Here is a 22,782-nt window from a genome sequence, read left to right as displayed (position 1 = left end):
AGGGGATTATAGGATGATACATTTCTTGGTCTTACAATTCCTACTATTATGTATTAACTGAGAGTCCCATCAGAATAAGAAATAGGTAAATAAATTGACAGAGGCAAATAAAAGTCATCTGTGAAGATGAGAAATATCTCCTCTCCATTTCTAATAGTGATTTTTGGTGATGTTCCCTTACCACCCCGTGATGTTTTGTAATAGCTAGACATTTTTGACTGTCACAACTGGGGTACTGGCCACTATCATCTTGTCAATAGAGACCAAAGATGCTGGTAAGCAATGCACAATGAACAGGACAGCACCCTCTACAAACAATTACTCAACTTAAAATGTATTAATGGCACAAAGGTTATGGCCTTTGGAAGAAAAGAAAGATATATTAGTTGGAATCTCAATTTCTTTCCCCTCTTCAGAAGGACAATATTTAAAAAATTAAATTCTGAAATTTAGAAAGGAATTTAAGGACCTCTGGATCTCATACCTGTTAGTATAAGATAAAAGCTTTCAAACTTCTTATATTAATACAAAAATGATCTCTGGATGTAAAAAAGTTTTTTTCCTCCCCTAAAAAAGGACTGAATAATACAGTAATATAATAGCTAGACAGTAATCCTGAAAAAATTAAAGAAAGTCAACTAAGTTGAATGCCACATTATTACAAAGAAAAAAATTAGAATTCATTATGATTTGTTCTGAATAAAAGCTGCTTGTCAGTGCTAAGAAATAAAAAATGATCACAATACTTTAAATCAAGGCTTGAATATGAAGAACATGGAAAACAAAACTAAGTTTTGGAAACTCTACATTTCCACAAACAATTCTGAATTGAGTGAATGGTCACTGCTGGCTCTATAGGATACGATTTCAAACAACCAATTTCACAAAGGACCTAGTTCAAAAATTAGCCAGTTTGGTGCTAAAAACTAGCAATTTCAATCTGGTTTACATTGCATTTCATGTACACATACACAGATGTCCATTCGCATATAAATGGAGACAACTAATTTGCCAGTGCCTAAGAAACAAGCATGCCCAATAAATGCATATGTGAGGCTACACAAATAAGCTAATTAAAAAGCCAAGGACCTGGCATGTGGGCAAGTCACATGCTTCCCTCCATTAGCAAAGTAGGAAGAATTAACTGTCAAAAGGTCTTCAGTTGTTCAAGGTCTTGAAACCTTCCACTTGATTGTTTAAAACAAGTCTTCAAAGGAAAAACATGACAGAGATACACAGAAAAGAGATGCAGATAAGAGGCTACAGAAGAGATGGTTCTGAATAGACCTAATCTAAGCAAATAATTCTGAAAAGCACTGATCTATAAAACAAAAATCTGAATGGGTATATAAAATTTACAAATTTGCTAAAATACATTTTCCCTATTTAATTACAAGATGCTTTTATCTTTTCAAATGCCTAAAAGAGAAAAAACTAAAGAGCACCTGAAAGGATGCTCCAGGTTTCTTTTTTACAAAAAACAGAATGACTAGTCTGTCTTTATACCTTTGGAAATACATTAAATGGTACCCATAATTTTTATTTCGGATGTCCTCCTACAATATGAAATCCTCCCACCAATTACAATCAAAGATCAAGAAGATTTCAAACACTAAAATGAAAAAGAAATTACCCCGCAGCTCAGTTAAAATGTCTATTTTTTGCTCAAGAATAGCTTCAAGTTGGGTGGCATATGAATCTACATCATAGTCTACTTCTTCAGTCATCTCTAGGAGAGCCTTTTCATCTTCTAACCATCGAATAGATTCCTAAAAGGACAAAAATTCAACAATCCAATAAGCTTCTCTGAAGAAAGAAACCAATTTACAAACTTCAAGTATGTTAAATATAATCAAACATACTTAAGATGGTATTCTCTAAAATATTACTAAGTATAGAACATCTTTATTTACAGGGTAAAATTAAGAAATATCTCCTTAAATTCTAACACAAACAGAAATACAATAAGCCAAGCAAGGTAACTTCATTTTTCTACTTTTACTGTACCTTGGGTAAGGGTTTGGGGAAGGGAATGAATCAAATACATTAAGTATCAATAAGTGAGCACGTTAATTCTCAAAACTTTAGTATAGTAGCTACCCCTAAAACTGGGGAAGAATGATATAATAAAGATACTGAACAATCTAATAATCTATGGTAGCCTAGAACTCGCATATCATCTAGAATTTACAAATCCATTTGGGGCCTCACAGTGGTTGGCCCAAGAGTTAATTCTAAATTCTAAACACCAGCTCTTCAAAATTATTGTAACTATAGGACCGATGGACAGCCAATTTTAGAAGAATCAACAAACCACTAAATAGTAGCTACTTACTATTCATAAATGCTTTATTTTTTTTTTATTTTTTTTATTTTTTTTTTTTTTTGCTTTATTTTTTTTTAAGATTATATTTATTTATTCATGAGAGATACACAGAGAGAGAGGCAGAGACATAGGCAGAGGAAGGAGAAGCAGGCTCCATACAGGAGCCCGATGTGGGACTCAATCCCGGAACTCTGGGATCATGTCCTTAAGCCAAAGGTAGATGCTCAACACTGAGCCATCCAGGCATCCCTCATAAATGTTTTAAAGGAAACCATTAAGTGATTTTTAGATAATGTGGAATTTATAAGTTTCATTTTTCAGCAATGTCCTGGATCACATGGATCACTAACATGTTCAGATCATTCTGAATTAAATAAGTTTTGGATATTAACATGGGCAACTTTCTAGCTTTCAATGCAATTTAACAGCTAATCATAACTAGACTATGTATTATCAGGCTGAATTAGCTAACTTAGCTACAGACATCTATTAGAAAACTATATATGTAATAATTAAAACAAATATACACACCATCGTATTTTTCCTTTCTTTTTGCTATCCACTTAATCTTTTAAAACAAAACCCCATTTTGAGAAATGGCATATCACAGTATAAAGGTACAACAAACGTAACTGTAAAAAGAATACTTAATTGAAACTGAAAAATACCCAGTTCTGCCAAAATACAAAGACCTTTTAGCCTTCATCATAAAATGGCAGAGTGGGAAATGATGGTCTTTATATGACAGACACCTTGCTCCAAAAGGACACTGATTATTTTCTTAAATTACAAGTGTCCCCTCTTGATTTAATCTAAACACTTTGCCTCTAAATGGATTCTAATAATAAAAGTTTGACTAAACTGTAGCTGTAATAGAATGAGTGTACATTCTTTTCTCAATTTATAAAATAAACAGTTTTCTTATTTTTTTGAGCCTTTTATAAGGTGCTTAAATATCCTACACTGGAGTCATGTTAATATTTGTTTACAAATAAATATTTCTTCAACATCAGAGAAATAACACAGGTCAACAGAAAGACTGAGCTATTCACTTTTTTCTTAGAATGCATTTATAGTCTCCATAATGATGTCTACCTTCACTTCATAAGTATCACCCTCCAGGATATCGTCTTGTTAGTAAAGGGAGCAGGGGAGAAGGAAATCATACAGTAAATCATACAGTGCTTTTAATAGGCTGAATGTACAATGGGATGAATATGTCAGAAGTTACTGTGATAGGCAGGGATTTAACACTCCCCACTCATCTGCCACTGTTAGTAACTACTGTCCCTCTCCTGAAGCAATCTTCCTCCTCTGCAAAGAAAGCTACCTCCTTAACTGTTCTGGTAACGCTTAGAAATTTTTCTTACCGCTGTCAAATAAAACTGTCCTAACACAAAGGGGTGGTAAAGGGCAGAAGTTCAATCCTTCTCTAAAAATGGGCAACTAACAAAAGCAAAACAAGCAGAACAGTAGTAAATAAACTAGATCTTTTCACCATAGTGCAAAAAAAAACCACTGTTTGTAACCATCATTCATTCTTCTCAAAATATCCCATATACCCTACAAATACCCATACACACAAGTATTTTTTTTAGATTAGCATAATACTCAAAGTATTATGAAAGTTCTTAATTTCCCTAAAGAAACACTTTGATGAAAGGTCCTGTCTTACTTTACCTGGAACACTGCCCTGTGGTCTTCTACAACTTGTTCTTCCATTTCTACCATTTGTGAGACCGCTTCGTGGAAAGTAAACAACTGGGGAGAAACTTCTTCTTCCTTAAGATGAACAAGTTTAAAAAATTAGGACATAAGGTTTACATTTTAAATATTACATAAAGTAGTTTTTCTAGGTCATTTATAAAAAATGTCATTTAGAAACTGAGGAAGATTGAAAGATAAAGACTACTAAAATATAAAAGGCAAAGCTATAACTTCTTTTTATGGGTCAAAAATATTTGATGTAGCACTCAATAAGACACCCCAAATTTAAGCCTATCATAAGGGGTAGTTTTCACTTAGCCCAGGCTTCACCACAGAATAACCCTAAAAAACCAAGCTCTTTTGGAATAATGCAATTTTTCAAGAATACATTTATTATTAGGCTGTAAATATGCTAAAGTATTTCCTCTGTATTTAATTTTCACTAACAATTTAAGTCATTTAAGTCTTAAATATCTTTTTCACCAAAAAGAGATTTCAAGATAATGTCTTTTATGACCCTATCAAATTAGTATTCTGAAGGTCTCAACTCTTACTAAATATTAATTTCCGAATTACACCATACAATATGCTTGCCAGTTTTTACAGATATCTTAATTGACAATTGACAACTTCACCTCATCAACAAAAAACCCACATACATAAATACATTCTTAGTCCTACATCAAGTGAAAATTTTTCTAGCCTTGCTTTCTTTTTTGAGCTTCTTTCCCAACTCCAATATCTGATGATTTATATCTCTTCAAAATGTGGCTTTAGTAATGAGGTTTATTTAAAATTGTTTTATAAAATATGAGCCAAAAAAAGCAGTGTTTTAAACAAAATACACAAGTCTAAATGTATATACATATTTTGGTTAAATAGTCTAAGTAGACATTTGATTTCAATCAGTATACTACCAACCCTAAAAGTTTAAAATAATAAATAATAAAATAATCAAGTTGGCCAAAGAACTTTTTCTCTTCTCTTTGTGAAACAAGTATCTGTTTTCATATTAAGACATGCAGGCAGGTATTTCTCTTTCTCTCTCTTTCTCTCTCTCTCCCACCCTCTTTGATAAACACACTCAACCAACTTTACTCATTTGGTTGCCCACCTCCCTGTCAAGCCCAGAATATCTTCTTTAAGATATTTTTTAATTTTTCTTTTTTTTTTAATGATAGTCACAGAGAGAGAGAGAGAGAGAGAGAGAGGCAGAGACACAGGCAGAGGGAAAAGCAGGCTCCATGCACCGGGAGCCTGACGTGGGATTCGATCCCGGGTCTCCAGGATCGCACCCTGGGCCAAAGGCAGGCGCTAAACCGCTGCGCCACCCAGGGATCCCTTTTTGCTTTAAGATATTATGCAAGTTCCTATCACTTCTATGCAGTCTACCTAGAATACTTTTTTGTCTATACAACTATCTCTGGAATTCTAATGCTCTTTTTACCTTTTACTTTGTGTACTTCTGTTGGTTTTATCTGTAGGACATGTCTTCGATACTATCCCATTTTAATTCACCTTGTTAAGACTTAATAAGAATATATACACATGTACCAGTAAACTTAACTAGATGCTAATGCTGAACCACCTCAAGATAGTTCCCTGGGAATGGAAAAATTCAAAGAAACTCACTCACTCTCAAATATGGAGACTACAAGAACTTATCATGTTATGCTTTAAGCCTCTGGATCGGTCCTAGCCAACTTCTTCAAATTAAAGTCCTACCAAGACCCAACCCAACAACAGAAGAATAAAAAAGAAAAGACCTGCTATAGAGGGGGGCTATCCTGTTTTTGTTTTCCACATTCTTAAGAGACACCATATCTAGGTACACTGCATGGTCTGTTTCAAGAATATAAAAAGCTGCTAGGGCAGCCCGGGTGGGTCAGCGGTTTGGCTCCCGCCTTTGGCCCAGGGTGTGATCCTGGAGACCCAGGATCAAGTCCCACGTTGGGCTCCCTGAATGGAGCCTGCTTCTCCCTCTGCCTGTGTCTCGCTCATGAATAAATACAGAAAATCTTTTAAAAAAACCCAAAAAACTGTTATACTGTCCTTCAAACTTTTGGAGACAGGAGAGATAGACTAGGGCAAGATCTCATTTTCAGTTTTTCATTTCCATGGTTCAAAGCTTAGAACTCTTACTTTTAACCAGGAGCCACAAGTTCCCTCACCTTTTAGAAAATCAGTTAAAAAGCAGAAATAATTATGGTATCTACCACATAGAGTTGTAAGGATTACATTAGGTAATAAGTAAAATGCTTAGCAAATACAAATTATGTAGTCAGCAACTAATAAATGCCATCTTTTATCATGAGAAAGTACTACTATGCAATTCTTACTGAGAAGAAAATGAGAAAACTATATGATATTTTAAAAAATGAAGTTATATATACTTTTACATCTGACATACAGAAAGAAATTTCCTCAATATGTTAAAGTAATTATGTGAAAACGTGTATTGTTGGTGCTTTTTTGGTTACTTCTTTAGACCTTGCTGTCCTTATACAATGGGTACATTAATATTTTTTGAGTAATTGGGAATTAAATTGTTAAATTATAAAATGTCACTAGCCATTTAAACACATAGAATTCAACTATATTTAACAAATGTTAGCATTTTGCCATGTTTGACATAGTTCGTGCATCCTTTTAATATATATGCATGTGTCCACAGTTAATTTTGTTTTTAAGCTATATGCATATTATATGCATAATTCCTAAACTTGTTTTTTTCCCTATATTACTTTTGAAACCCCCAAACTTTAATACTGATAGAAAATCTGGAAAATAGGGTCAGTAAATTTTTTAAAAGGCAAACAGTATCTATTTCAGGCTGGTGAGCCATATAGTTTTTGCCAACGCTTTTGTGCAAGAAAGCAGCTAGCCAATTCGTAAATGTATAAGCATGGACATAATTCAGTAAAACTTTATGTGTAAAAACAGATGGCTGGCCCATAGGCTGCAGTCTACTGATCTCTAATTAATTAATTAATTAATTTTTTTTTTCCCTAATTTATATAGTACTTTTCAACTATTAAGTTCGGTGATGTATGAAATGTACTATAATCAAATAACTGTAATTATATAGTCACTCACATTTTGTTCACAAAGAAGTTTTAGATCATCTCTCTGAGGGGAACTCCCCACACCCCACTGTGCCTCTAAGTCATCAATCTGATTTGGTGGATGGTGCATAATTGGACGGACATCACCAGCAGCATTTGGATCCACAGTCAATTCTTTCACCCTATAAATACATGAGAGACACCTAAAATTAACAAGGACACAAAGGAACAAAAAACTACCACCCTATTCAATAAAAAGGCAATTCAACTGACATATTAAAATTGATGATGTCAGCTTTCCAGATCAAGTTCACCTGAAATCTGCATAAACACTAAAGGGAGATTTGGTGATTAACTTTCAGAATTTATTGAGGTAACTTTACAATTATTTCAAATATAATTATTGTTCCATAATAAATGACAATTAGCAAAGTATGTAAATTCAGTATTTCAAAGCAAAAAGTAATGGTTTTTGCAATTAAATCATATAAACAGAAGAATGCTAACAACTGCACTTAGAATAATAAATCGATTGTTGCCAAAATCACAGAACTTTTAATATACTTTGTAGATATTTAGTTGTTATAGTGTCTATTAAAATAGCTACCTGTGAAATCGTCATATTTCTAATATATAAAGATTATAAGTTATAAAGTTCTATTATTTAAAAAATGTTTATTATACTTCAATTTCCAAAGTGGGAGGGTACACATTGTAAATCAAGAAGATTCCTGTTATTTCCTTGCAGACAAGGAAATTTATAAGAACATACAGAGTAACAGTAAACTTCTCATTTTAAACAAGATAGTTTACTTTTCAACCATAAATATGCAAAGATGACATCATCCTTAAAAATAAGGGGGAAAAGGAAGCCTGAATTCTAAATCAACATGTTAAAGCAAATAAATCAATAAAGTACACACAAATGATCATGCAGTACAATCATCACCTGCCAAATGAAATGAAAATGAAAAATAAAAAGGCTAATAAGTACAAAAGTATAAATGAAATATTTATATGTAACACAACTCAAAAGAAACTATGAAAATAAACATCTTATGCATATAAGGAAGTAGACCTGGTAATCGAAGGAGAAAAGTCGTCATATTCATAAGAAGGAGAGAGATCAGGGCGACTGCCACTACCCTGTGAGAAGGGAATGTCTGATGGACTAATTCCAAACTCCTTTACTCTGCAGCACCAAAACAGCAACAAATTAAAAGAAAATGCTCTTGTAAAGACAGTAATGCATATTTCAAGTTTTTATTTCATATTCAGTTTAATTTGTTCAGAAAAAGGTATCAACATTGTTGTGACTTACTGTATTTAGACTATTTTAATAATAATCAATTTTTAATTTCTCTGTCCTATTTGACTCCTTATTCCACAGTCCTTCTTTTCTGGTGTGTTTCCCCTTTTCTCATCCTCTCTGGAAGTTTAACTAGATGACCACCTATAATTGAAATGCTTCTTCTTGAACTACATGATTATTAATCAAATCTCCTTGTGTAGTCAGTATTACAAATATTTTGTTAACATTAATTAGCCCTCAATACTCTTGCAGTCTTTTAAAAAAGAACAGGAGTATTAAGTCCTAATGGCATCCGCTGTTTGTAATGAATTAACTTCTTCCCTATGCATCTAGAATAGTTTCATCCTTGATATAAAATGAGAAATCAATCACTCAAATAATTTTATGTTTGGTTCAGATGAAGAACCCTGGTTAAGAAAAATTTATTTAGCAATGGATTTTAAATTGCTTTTGTTAACAATTTATAGTCTCTAAATAGTTATATTTTCTCATGATATTATTTTTGCCATTTTGCAGATAAGAAATTGGTTCAGAGCAATAATGCATCTTACCCAAGGTCATTCAATGAGAATGTGGCATGCATAAGTGAGATACACCTAGCTTTGAGTACAAACATTATGTTACTTAAATATCCAATATATGGACCATCTGTTTTTCTCGTTACTTCTTTTAGATTTGATCTAAATGAAATTACTGTTTTGTTGGGTCATAAATAGTTATACAGATCAAACTAATAATTACATATAGATCAAACTAATATATTTCTTCTACTTACAATCTTTCTTTGATCTGTTGATAATGTCTGTTATCACAGGTTCAATACTATATTCAGCTGCCCTTCATTGTTCATAGTCACTTTGGAAAGCTTTTTTACCATACAGAGACTGACATAATCTAAATTTCTAACAGTGACATCATTCTTTTTACTCCCAGCTCCATTTAGAACTCTTTCAGAATCTCCTAATTTAGATACCCTAGTAGCCCCTAATAGGCTAATATTTTCTCTATTCCAAGCACTCTTGTCCAACTCAAACAGTAAATACTATATGCGGGAATTATATTCCTCAAATGAGTTATCAAGGGAGGTTGAAAATCTTTATTCCTAGAGATTTGGAAAGAAAAGACAGAATTATTTGTCCCAGATGGTTAGTCATGTTGCAGATGAATTACAATACATGATAATAAATTAAAACATTTACTTGGACCTAAATGAACTACAGGAATGGCCAGAGACAGCATTTTCACATTAGGCAGATTCCTTTGCAGTCAGAAGTCTGAAGACAAGGAGGGGCTATGTTTCTTTTAATTCTATAACATGGCAATCTTCTGCTATACTAAGCTGTTGCTCATCTCTCCCGTGAACAATTTGAAATAAGAAGCTTTTAAATTAATGACAAAAACACCACATACCAAAAGTGTTCATTATAAAAATGAGTTAAAAGTATCATAAATGTTTGCAACTCAGAGCCCTTAATTCAAAGTTTAAAGAGACTACATTTAGAAATAAAGTTCCATTATAGTTTTAAAGAAGTAATTTTAGTATCTTTTTACAAAATGTCAGTAGTAATAGTTTTTACTCTCATTAAAAAAAACTCTATCCAGTCGAAACAAATCAAATCACAAAAGAATAAAGGGCATGACCATTTATGTAAAGTTCAAACATAGCTACCTAATGTTGTTCAGAGATATAAGTCATGGGTAGTAAAACTATCTCTAAAAAGAGATGAAGAGAAAAACCAAAAAAATTATGCCACAGAAGTCAAGATAATGTCTATCTTGAAGGAGAGATTAATGAATTTGGACATGTTATTCAGGATTTATAATCAGGAGGGAACATATAGGGAACTTTCAAGAGAGGTAGAAATGTTCTATTCCCCATCTGACAAAAGGAATTTTCACTGTATAAATACTTATTAGATGATTCACTTAAGTTTTTGGTACTTCTCTGTATTCATGTGTATTCCCTGCTTTAAAAAAAAGATAAAAATAAAATTTCCATAGTAATTAAAATATAGGACAAATATTTGTATTTAGCAAAATTAAGAGAATGTCCACAGTAAAAATGGAATACAAAGAGGAATTTGACCTCTAAATATTAAAATCACAAATGCAATATGTGATAATAGAAGTTTCAAATATATAGTCAAGTTTTTTAAAAACAAGAGCAATAGGAATAATTTATGGAACAAATATAAATATGTCCATCATACTCCAAAATTCCAAGGGCATTTCATGAATATAAGGAATGATTATTTTAAGTATATAACGCTAAATTTTGTCCTTTCATTTGTAATAACACCATTATCCATTAAAGTTTGTAACACCAGTATATGAATAATAAAATATAACTCAAACAATGCGAGAAAAATGTCTACCATTACTTATTCAAACCCTAGATTCCCCAAATACGACACTTAATATTACCAGAAATAATTTTTAACATACATATAAAACTACGTAAGAAATATAGACAGGTCCCCTCTAATTCACTCAGATTCTTAATAGGAAAAATGTGCATGATTCGAATGCAGTAAAAAAATATGAACTATATCTTGGTAAAACATAAAAATGTAATCAAGTTCTAGGATAGAAAGGCCAATTCTACTAACGGCCTAAATCTCTTTCCAAATTACATATTTCCATTTATTTTCAGAACTTGATCAAATGACTCTACATACCATCTTAATGAATAACATGCAAAATATTTTTAAAAACTGAAAGAAAACATAATAAACTTATTCTATTAGATATTAAGTCAACCTTAATACTGTTCTACTCCCCTCAAATTTCAAACTGAATAACTACTTCACATACCTATTTGCATATCTTAATGTATTAAGAGTATTTTCACAGGATGCCATTCCTGGAGAGATTGTGGCAATCTAAAGGAGAAAAACACAAAGGTAAAGAAAATGTTATAAATGACGGACACAGTAATACCAACATATAGCTCATTAAGATCTAATCTTAAAATGGTTATTTAAGGTATTATGCTGAGTGAAGTAAGTCAGTCGGAGAAGGACAAACATTATATGTTCTCATTCATTTGGGGAATATAAATAATAGTGAAAGGGAATATAAGGGAAGGGAGAAGAAATGTGTGGGAAATATCAGAAAGGGAGACAGAACGTAAAGACTGCTAACTCTGGGAAACGAACTAGGGGTGGTAGAAGGGGAGGAGGGCGGGGGGTGGGAGTGAATGGGTGACGGGCACTGGGGGTTATTCTGTATGTTAGTAAATTGAACACCAATAAAAAATAAATTAAAAAAAAATGGTTATTTAAAAAAAATTATAAAAAATAAATAAAATAATTTATTTATGATATCCAAATTCCAAGAAAATTTGCTATACCATACCAAAAATCAGATAATAATCATAAACCACATGAAATATAAGCAACTCTCTGAAAACAGCAGAAAAAGATTTAAATCAGAAAATGGAGGTCAAAACCTAGAAGGGAATAGCACTGAGTGCTCCCATTTTGTCTTCTCCATCCAGGTTTTCTTTTTTTTTTTGCCTAAGTGCAAGCCCTGCTGCTGTCACACAGGGCAACTAAAACTTCACTAGAAAATGAATTTCAGGGATCCCTGGGTGGCGCAGCGATTTGGCGCCTGCCTTTGGCTCAGGGCGCGATCCTGGAGACCCGGGATCGAATCCCACATCGGGCTCCTGGTGCATGGAGCCTGCTTCTCCCTCTGCCTGTGTCTCTGCCTCTCTCTCTCTCTCTCTCTCTGTGACTATCATAAATAAATAAAAAAAAAAAATTAAAAAAAAAAAGAAAAAAAGAAAATGAATTTCACAGGGCACCTGGATGGCTCAGTTGGTTAATGCCTGCCTTTGGCTCAGGTCATGATCCCAGGGTCCTGGGATCAAGTTCTACATTGGGCTCCCAGCTCAGTGGGGAGTCGGCTTTTCCCCTCTTTCTCTCTGCCCCTCTCCCCTGCTTGCTTTCTCTCTCTCTCTTCCTCTCTCTCACAAATAAATAAATAAAATCCTTACCAAAAAAAAAGAAAACTGGAATTTCACTGTTTAAAGGACAAAATTTGAAAAGGAGAATTAAAGCAGCTAAAAGTAAGGTCTCCCAGAAGAGAGAGATAATCACGGAGGGAAGTAATCTTGACAACCAAAAACTCTACATATAAATTGCCCAACCTCTAGCTGACTCTTGAACCAAGCATACACAAGGCTTACGCTAAGCAATATAACTAACTCTTAAGAACTGGACAGTTTTTCCAATTTCAGTTACTGCCCAAAGCACGGGAGACCAAAGTTTGAAATAAGTTCACTTCCTGCTAAAACAACAAAAAATCGATAATCTTTAGAACATAAGAGAATCCAGAGGGGCTATAAGGTATTTATTCACAATGAAAATCATAAACCAGTATTACCAGATATACTAGGAAACCGAAAAGTGTGAACCATATTCAAGGAAAATAAAAATCAATGAAGACCAACCTCAAGTAGACTCAGATGTTGGAATTAGTAGAATGCATTATAACTGCAATATAATCCTCTCTATCAGATTGGTAGGGACCACATCTTAAGTATCACTGTATCTCTCACAATAGAAGGATTTAAATGATTGTTGTTAATGTACATTAGAATTTTTTCATATATATTTTGAGTTAATTCATTATCAGGGTTAAAACAAAACAAACAAACACAAACTTACCATGCAGGTACGAGAATTTTCACCTATGAATGAATCTCTTAACACCTGAGTGAGTTTACTTGCTCTGAAAGGAGTATGAGGTTTATTTCTACCTAAGGCTCTGATGCACTCCTGAAAATTAAGAAAGTAAGTTTCACAGGTTAGGCTACTAATAAAGAGTAATCTTAATTAATATACTTGAAAGGCCTTTTACCATAACCCTAACATTTAAGATCTGATCAGCTCTGGTAATCCTACTGACAGGTTTAGAACATAGTAAAGATGGAAATGGTCTCATAAATCCTAACTCAAGAAAATGAAACTAATAACAAGAACAACAACAAAGTATTTATTATTCCAAAAAATTCTTCAGGAGACTCTAACTAAATACTCTAGTATTTAGAAGTAAAAGGTAGAAGGATAAAAATCTAACTTTAAGCATTGCATCACAAAAGAAAAAACAATATTTTCTTGTGTCCTGACAATCCTTTTTTTTTTTTTCAAGCCAATGAAGGGATATAATACTGCCCCTCTATATTTCTGAAAGCCATTCTGCATTTCTATGGGACAGTATTTTTTGGCTAAGCTTTATGGTTCCTTGCCTTCCTCAAAAATAATATGGCTGATTAAAGCCCTGTGCAATCTCCTTAAGTAGGATTAGAATTTGTCTGCCAACTAACAGATCCCTTATTCACTCTAAAAAAAAATGATTATGTGTAAAGAAAATCTCTGGTACAATATAAACCTACAACTATAAACAAACAAATTTTGATAACATCTCTTACTTACTAGGTGTTACAGGTACTATCACTTTGTAGCTACTCTAAACAAAATTAAAGTCAAAAAGCAAAAGACTTTTCATAATTAAATACATGTCATTTACCTTGAGTGCTAAAAGGCTTTTATTAATTTCAGCACCTTCAAGCCTGGTTTGCCTGTCTGCACTGGAAGTATCGGCTCCTCGTTCATTTCCAGCCAAATCAATGAGAGAAAATTTGCCATGTAGTTTTCCTTTCCTTCTAAGAATAATCTGAAACACTGCATGGCTCCGAGATGAATGTGCATTTGCAGATGTTTGACCGGATGTTCTACAACATGATTAAAGATATTTTAGAGTAAAATAAAAAAAAACCTCAGTTTTTATGTTTTAAACCACAGTAGTTCATGAAAGAACCTGCAAAAAACCATCCAGCTCTCATCTTTTAAATACAAAAGGGACAATCTGACTTACAACACTTCAACATAGCCATATTTATATACTTTAATCTGGCATACTTATAGTATATTTGTAGTACGATTATCTATATAGTAGATATCACTCAAAGTTAACGTTAAGTTTTTATGAACAAACTTTTACTACCAAGAGGTACTAAGTAACACCTTTGCTTTGTTTTAGATACTCAAATTACCTACAACTGATTAAGAAATTAAAATTTCCTTTCCCAATTAAGATGAAATTTACCTGCAACTGTTGCCTATATCAATGAGTTTCAGTACATCTTCAACACATTTGACCTCCCGTTCCTGTAATCCCACCACTTGAACCTGCTGTTTTCCATCTTCTAGCACTCTTAATTTTGTTTTCCTATTTAGTAAGTCAAACACCTGTTTGAAAAAAAGCCAAATTAGAAAACTAGCTTTAAGGGGAAAAAAAAAACTTCAGTTCTGTAAAAATGAATCAGAATCCAAACATTATTTCAGAAAATTAGAATAATTAGAATAATGCTCAAAACTCAAGTTGAGAGTTTCAAAGGGAATTTTTAAAAATCTCAACAAAATGCTAACAAAAAATGTGAGCATATAAAAATACATGCTGGCAATAGTTTTACAACATGAAAGTAGTTAATGCGACTGAACTTGTACACAACAATTGGTTAAAGTGTTAAATTTTATGTTATGCACATATTAAACCACAATTTAAACACCGCCCCCCCCAATCAGGGTTTTTTTTTTAAGTTTCCACTTACCTTCCCACTATAAATTTCAAAAAAGGTTGCATATACTTGAAGTTCTAACTTCTTATAATTTGGCTTCTTTAACATTAAAAAGACATCTCGAGCTGTCAAGAATTTCATATGGAGAAAATTCGTTAAGAATGTTACAAATACTATCTTTAAAAAGGATTTAGAGGAATCAGTTAATCTTTACCTAGAATAACAGTACAATAAAAATGAAGACTAAAGTAAACATTAATTTTACAAAAAATAGTAATAATTTATTTACATTAAGTATAGATGTCACTCTCATATTCAAAAGAAGAATGTTACTACTTATTCTTATAAATAACATAAAATTACAGGTGGTCATAGTAAGGTTATTCCTGTAACCATACCAAAAAGAAGCTTTTCATCAGCTACTCAAAAAATACTGCTTCAAAACAAATACTAAGCTTCAATAATATGCCAGAATAAAATGACACAAATATAATCAAGATTTCTGTCCCAAAAGCTTAATAAGCTCAATCCTTTTCAAGCAGTCTGACAACCTAAAATTGACATAATATGTTTAGCTTTATGATTATCCTTAAAGTCCTGAATAATATTTCCAAGTTTTATTTCAAAGACAACTGAGTAATATTCAAGAATATTATAAATGATATGCAGAAAAGACAGTTACCTGCTAATGCATAAATTCCTTTAGAACAATCTTGGTTCTTGCCTGAAAAGTCACCTCCCATAGTCTGTATGTTAAAAGGAAATAATAATAGACACTATTCAGCAATAAATCTTAAGAACATAGGTTTTAGAATTAAGCTATAAGGAAAATAGCAGGATATAACTGAAATGAATTACTTACATGAGTTTTTCCGCTTCCAGTCTGCCCATAAGCAAAGCATGTAGCCATTCCCCTTTCAAATATAGTTTCCACTAGTGGTCTAGCTGTAAATCTTAAAAATAAAATGCATTAGTCAGAATATCCGACCAATATTTAAATTAAAAATACAATATCAAGTTATTAAAACTCCTACCAAATTTTTAAACATATCAATGGGCTCAACTGTCAGACTACTATTGAGCCCATTGATTTGTTTAAAATTTTTAAATAACCTTATTCTAAAATTGCTTAAAGCTCTTTAAAGCATAATTTCAAGGAATTCCATAATAAACGATGGTCACAATGGACCAAAAAATTAAAAATGACAGTAACTGAATGAAGACATTTATAAATAGAAGACACCATGAAAGTTTTAAAAAATAACAACAAAAGATCATAATATTAGGCAGATAAGGCTTATACAATGAAAAGCAAAAAAACCAACCAAACAAAAAACCCACAACACCAGGAGTAAAAGTTTTATTTATTTATTTATTTATTTTTAATTTTTATTTATTTATGATAGTCACACAGAGAGAGAGAGAGAGAGGCAGAGACACAGGCAGAGGGAGAAGCAGGCTCCATGCACCGGGAGCCCGACGCGGGACTCGATCCTGGGTCTCCAGGATCGTGCCTTGGGCCAAAGGCAGGCGCTAAACTGCTGTGCCACCCAGGGATCCCAGGGGTAAAAGTTTTAATAGAAACAAAATCAACAGTGATTATCTTAAGACCATTTACACAAGTAGCAAACTAACAGGATTTACTTGAATGTAGCTAAATAAATACAACAAATTATACTTAATAAGACAATGAGTTTAGAGTTGATAGTCTTAGTTAGGAGAAGGATGCCAAAATATTATAGTCTAGATTATTTTTCAAAATATCATAATCACGCTACAGTTAAAATTAAAAGGAGAGAAGGAATACTTCACTGAGTGGAGCGCTAAAAAGTATAACAGGAAACAAATCTTTTTATGTACGCTTCAAAATAATGTACATGGAACACTGTACATAGTTATGATCTTTTTTAAGATTTTTATTTATTTATTCATGAGAGACAGAGAGAGGAGAGACAGAGAGAGAGAGAGAGCACAAGGCCTAACTCGTACTCCCTCAAAGCTAAACAAAGGAGACAGCATCAATATTGGTAAAGTTAAGAAGCAAGGTAAAACAGGGATCCCTGGGTGGCGCAGCGGTTTAGCACCTGCCTTTGGCCCAGGCACCATCCTGGAGACCCAGGATCGAATCCCACATCGGGCTCCCGGTGCATGGAGCCTGCTTCTGCCTCTCTCTCTCTCTCTGTGACTATCATAAATAAATAAAAATTAAAAAAAAAAAAAAAGCAAGGTGAAACAATGTTTACTAGATCCTACATATTTATAGAAACATACCTTATAAAGTCAAACAGACATATTTTATGAGGCAGGAGTGGAAGCAGAATTGGGAGTAGGGGTGAAGAGAGGACTCCATGCTCAGAAAGGTAAAAAATATGCAATTTATACTTATAGTTCCCTTTTAAAACAAATTCTTCATAATACCATTTAGCGTTCACATATCCTTTAATTTTCTCCTCTTTCTTTACAACTGAACTCCCAGTTTATAAGGCTTAAGCCCAATGGAGTTGACTTCAATAATATTTCATTAATAAGTCTTCAATTCTTAGGGCTCTTATTAAAGCTTTAATTTTCTGTTTTCCAGCCATATTTATAACATGAAAGGGCAATGAAAAGCATTCAAGTAATTGCCAAGAAAGTTCTAAGTAGATTAAAATAGCACTGCTGTTAGAACTGACCTATTATAATTAGAAGGAAATGTTTACAAACTGTGTATAAAAATCTAAATTTGGCATAAAACTTATAATAATAAGTTTGAGGTGTCTATAAGTTGAATATGTGAACCTATAAAGAATTTCATGTACTAAAACTATTCCAATGCTTAAAGATGATAGAAATTAGACAAATGCAAGTAGGTTTTGTTTTTGTTTTTTTGTTTAAGGATTTTATTTATTTATTTATGAAAGGCACACAGAGAGAGGCAGAGACATAGGTCCCTGCAAGGAGCCCGATGTGGGACTCGATCCCAGGACTCCAGGATCATGCCCCTGAGCCAAAGACAGATGCTTAACCACTGAGCCACCCAGGCATCCTTACAAGTAGGTTTACAAAGGTTTTTCTTTTGCCTTAAGTGGTGGTAACGTGAAATAAAGATCTGAAAAAATTAAGAACTGATATATAATAAATATTCCCTTACTAGTAGAGATTCTTTACTATACAGAGATTATAAAGCAAAAGTAAAAGCCCCCTTCTAACCACATCACATTCCTAGAAATAAAGAAATGCCTACATTTTTCAGAAATTTCCTGTCCACATATAAATATATATGTATATGTAAAATGTATGATACATATATAATTATTAATAAAAACTATGATTTAGAGGGAACATTAAAGGGAGTAAGTATTAATATTCATATTGTGCTTATTACATAACCTTTGCTCAAATTCAGAATAAAAAGCATACTGCACTTTTGGAGAGAGATGCCAACATTAAGGCAAGGTTCAGGGTAGTGATAAATACACAGTATATGAATAAAATTATTATTTAAAACAAATTTACCTACCTATAAACCATTTCATTAGGAGCTGAGTCATCAAAGGCATAATCGAAACGAAATGTTTGGTTTTCTAGGTACCTTGTTAAATCTACTTTTTGTTTTGGTTCATGTACCATCACAACATCTTTACTGGGGATTGTGATTACATCAAGATCTTTCATTTGAGTTTCTAAAAGAATAAATAAAAAACAATGCTCAGTAATTTTCATAGCATTTGAATGTAATAAGTAATTTTTTAAAAATAAGAATTTTAGTACAAGTATTAAGCTCTATAAATATAAATATCTTATAAATATGCAATTCAAGAAGACATATTTCAACAACTAAGTAAAAAAAATCTATCAAAATTTCTGTGAAGCAATAACCAGGAATGGCAATGATTCACAGAGCAATAACAAATCAGCAGATCTAACCAAAGAAATCTGCATAATGATTATGTACAAATAAAGTGATTTATATTTAACTCTTCTAAATCAATCAAAATAAATTACAAACTGGAAAAAGTCAAACTTCTATTAAGAGTTCAAAAAGCAGCATACCTTTTTTATTGAGTGGTCGTTTTCTTACACAAACACATATCCTATGTTCATCAATCTAGAAATAAAATATTTTATTTCAATATTCATCAGTGTTATGTAAAACACTGAAAAGTCGGTTATGCAATATTTCCTAAAGGTTTTAGAAATTTCTGCATAGCACAAATAGGATAAATAAGAAGTTCAAAAAACAAATTAGAATGTACAAATTTTAATAGTTAACAGACATAACGATTTCTAAAATTCTAAGCCTAATGGAAAATCATTCATTTTGTTATTTGGTAAATAATTAGGAAATAATTTTGTAGATGGCACTACTGTTCTTAGTAGCATTAAATTCACATTAAGAAGCTGCCTTACACCTTCAAGGTACACGGCATATAACAAAAGCAAAATTTCATACCATGTATACTAATTATAGCAAGAAATGCAATTCACATTATTAGTGAGCAAAATAACTTCAGTAATTTTATAATAGGCCAATTCTTACACATAAATATTTTCCCAATACTTGCCTTTTAATAATAATTAAATACATAACACAGAAATTGGCTAAGTATGGTCTGCAGGCATAATCCAGCCCACTACTTGCATCTGTCAAGTTTTAATCAGACAGTTGCACTCATTTGTTCATGTATCATCTATGGCTGCTTTCATACTACAAAGGCAAAATTGAGTAGTTGTGAAGAGCATATGGTTCACAAAGCCAAAATTATTTACTATATCAGGGCCTTTTAAGAAAAAGTTTGCCAATCCCTGTCCTATTGAGTTCAGACATAGTTTAGGTTAAATGCATGTAGGGATAGCAAAGACTAAAACATACATACAAGTATTATGACCAACAACTCTATGAAATCCTAAGCAATACAACAGCCTGACACAAATGTATTTTATGTACCCAAGGTATTCTGTACAGGCTAGGTCAGAAGGATTATTTTTCTTAAGTATCAGTTACTCACAAACTATTATTCCCTGTCCAAAAAATTCCCATTCTTCAAAAGGAAAGTAATTGAATAATAAGACAGCAGAATATTTTTTGAGTACTAAATTTCTGGTCTAGTACAGTCCTTAACAACCATCACTTAGTTTTAAAAGCCAAACTCACATTTATTTTATTTTTATTTTTTTTAAAGATTTTATTTATTTATTCATGAGAGACACAGAGAGAGAGAGAGGCAGAGACACAGGCAGAGGGAGAAGCAGGCTCCATGCAGGGAGCCCAACACGGGACTCCATCCCGGGTCTCCAGGACCACACCCCGGGCTGCAGGTGGCACCAAACCACTGCACCACCGGGGATGTCCTCACATTTATTTTAAAATAACAAATTAAGAGTAAACTGACAGTGGAATCTATAGCCCAAGTCAAAGAGGAAATAAGCTTGGAACTAGGATAAAAGTTTAAGTGATGGTCAGAAAGGAGAATGGGTCTTCTTACATCATTCCTTTACCTGCTGTTCTGCTCTACCAAAGACAGAGAGGCTTTGCTTTGAAAAGAACATCTCTGTGGAAAGCAAGTCTAATAAATCACATTATGGGAGATAAGCATAAATGGGAATGATTTCTAAATTTTCACCTTAAAACATGGGGAATGTACACCCATAAATAAAGAAAAAACTATACAGCTAAATCTAGTATTGAGTGGGCATCAAAAGTCTTTTTTAAAAAATTTACAGCATAATAAATTCCAGAGCAATAGTTTAAAAAGAATCTTACAGGATCTGCTGTTGTTAATGGTCTATAATCCAAACTTCCTCTAAAGTCTCTGATCATACACATAATTTCATAATTTGGGTTTGTAGCATCAACATCCTACAAGGAGACAGAGAGAATTCATCATTTATTATCATTACAATAATGGATATTGTTGCATTTATGTTTTTGTTTTTCAAAGAGGCTCCATGCCCAAAGTGGAGCCCAAGGTGGGGTTTAAACACACCACCCTAAGATCAATACCTGAGCTAAGATCAAGACTCAGGTATCAACTGACTGAGCCACCCAGGCAACCCTGCTGCAAATTAAATATGGTTTACAAATTTAAATTAAATTCATAGATTGCAGAGTGTCTGTTTTTTTTTTAAAGTTTTTAAAAAAGATCAATTAGGAGATTGCATCATTTGTTATAGCCAAGCCCAAACTGAAACTAAAAGCATGACATAATTCAGTTTCAGAGTTCAGAATTAAAAATATGCCTAGTACTCGCTTTCATATTACATACACAACTGTTAAGTCTCTATATATTCTGTTAACTGTAAACCAAACACTCCTCATTAAAACCACTCAACTATTCCAAAAATTCATGTTACACATAAAACTTAAACCTAGAAAATGAAGCTAAAGAGAAATAGTGCTCATCTTAAATATCAATAAAGAACTTGAGAAAAACTAAAATTCTACAGAAACTCATTTAATCAGATTTTTCTTCCCCATGCTTAATGCAGTGAGTCAGCAGAGTAGAAATATGAATTCATTTATGTTCATTTTCTGTTTTGGTTGACCCGCTAAGGCATGGTAAAATGACCTCAAATGGGCAGGATTTAAAGGAATCAAAAGACAAGATAATTTTTGAAACTTTTAAAATTCAAATTACTGAATGCTGACTGCAATTTGTGTTTTTGCTTCAAAACTGAGAGAATTCAGATGAAGATACACATACCAATAGTTAACAGCCTCTCCTAGCCATGAGCAATAAATGATGAAATATTCTAAGTCATATTTTTTCTTGCACCTTATACAGATTTGTTTTGAATATAAATTTCAAAACTGTTAATGAAACTATCAATTAACTTTCTTTTAGGAAATAATACCAACTATACCAATGGAAAAACTTAATGTACAGTGAAAAGAAATGTGAAAATATTGAGGTTCCCACAGGAAACACCAGGTGGCATCGGTTCTAAGTGTTAGTAGATCTATCTGTATTGCATTTTACTTATTTCAAAACCCAACTGGCCATTCTCAGATCACTTTTAAGATATAACCTGATTTATTCAAGTTATTCAAGTTGAATTTTATACTGGCTCCACAATTCCACAACACAACATCTCTATGATTAAGGGCATTTGAATATACCCCCAAATAAACAATCCTGATGTCTTATTAGAAGAAACAAGTTCTAAGAATATGATAGATATAATACAAGCACAATAGAAGTTACATGTACAGTAACAGATTTTCTAATAGGTGAAGACCTGTAGAGATAAAAAAGACTAGTCTTCTATATAATTTTCCCATTTTAGTAAAAAGTTTTGTTACCATCTAAGGGGAACATAAGAGGCACAAGAGATATACTTTTAATATCTAGCATAAATCAAAACACAAGGAAATTTCCCCTTTCATTGTGATATGCTGAATTTACTAACCATGGAAAAATAATAAAATTTGTAGTATAATCATCTACTTTTTAATCCTCTAACTAGATATTCTTCTGAATATTATTTGTAGACATTTTCAGAAAGTCAGAATCTTATTATTCTTGAAAGGTATAATGATGGTTGCATTAGAGTTGTAACACAACGGCCTAATATTCAAAGTGGAACAAATGTTACGGCTAACACATACCCACTAAAACATGAAAAGTACATATGGTAAAAATCTGTTACAATAATGTATTTTCACAATAGTTTGTGTTATTTCCCATTATCAGTTTAGATATCAAAGGAATTATATTGAAATCTTTAATTGAATGCCTCAACTACTTTTGCACAAGCAAATTATTTTCACTGACACAGTCTACATCTTCAGTTCATGCATAACGAT

At 32.6% G+C, this 22,782-nt stretch overlaps 1 protein-coding gene across 6 annotated transcripts in view; it reads right to left on the bottom strand.

Moving 5' to 3' along the window:
• KIF2A (kinesin family member 2A) overlaps positions 1-22,782 on the bottom strand; it is a 75,837-nt gene that overhangs the window by 6,008 nt on the left and 47,047 nt on the right. For 4 of the 6 annotated variants that reach the window (XM_077897968.1, XM_077897965.1, XM_077897966.1 and 1 more), the window contains 14 exons: positions 20,740-20,835; positions 19,029-19,083; positions 18,496-18,658; positions 15,859-15,949; positions 15,679-15,742; positions 15,030-15,121; positions 14,525-14,667; positions 13,946-14,150; positions 13,084-13,194; positions 11,225-11,292; positions 8,177-8,290; positions 7,130-7,280; positions 4,007-4,108; positions 1,634-1,769 (listed from right to left, as the gene is read on the bottom strand). In XM_077897968.1, coding sequence (XP_077754094.1) covers positions 1,634-1,769; positions 4,007-4,108; positions 7,130-7,280; positions 8,177-8,290; positions 11,225-11,292; positions 13,084-13,194; positions 13,946-14,150; positions 14,525-14,667; positions 15,030-15,121; positions 15,679-15,742; positions 15,859-15,949; positions 18,496-18,658; positions 19,029-19,083; positions 20,740-20,835 — 1,591 coding nt within the window. The remainder of the gene's footprint in view (positions 1-1,633; positions 1,770-4,006; positions 4,109-7,129; positions 7,281-8,176; positions 8,291-11,224; positions 11,293-13,083; positions 13,195-13,945; positions 14,151-14,524; positions 14,668-15,029; positions 15,122-15,678; positions 15,743-15,858; positions 15,950-18,495; positions 18,659-19,028; positions 19,084-20,739; positions 20,836-22,782) is intronic. The other 2 variants (XM_077897969.1, XM_077897970.1) reach the window with 1 other exon arrangement.

Source organism: Canis aureus, chromosome 5 (assembly GCF_053574225.1).
Source record: "Canis aureus isolate CA01 chromosome 5, VMU_Caureus_v.1.0, whole genome shotgun sequence".
Taxonomy (NCBI): Eukaryota; Metazoa; Chordata; class Mammalia; order Carnivora; family Canidae; genus Canis; species Canis aureus.
The sequence above is the reverse complement of the archived record's forward strand: the minus strand, read 5'-3'. Positions and strand labels throughout refer to the sequence as shown.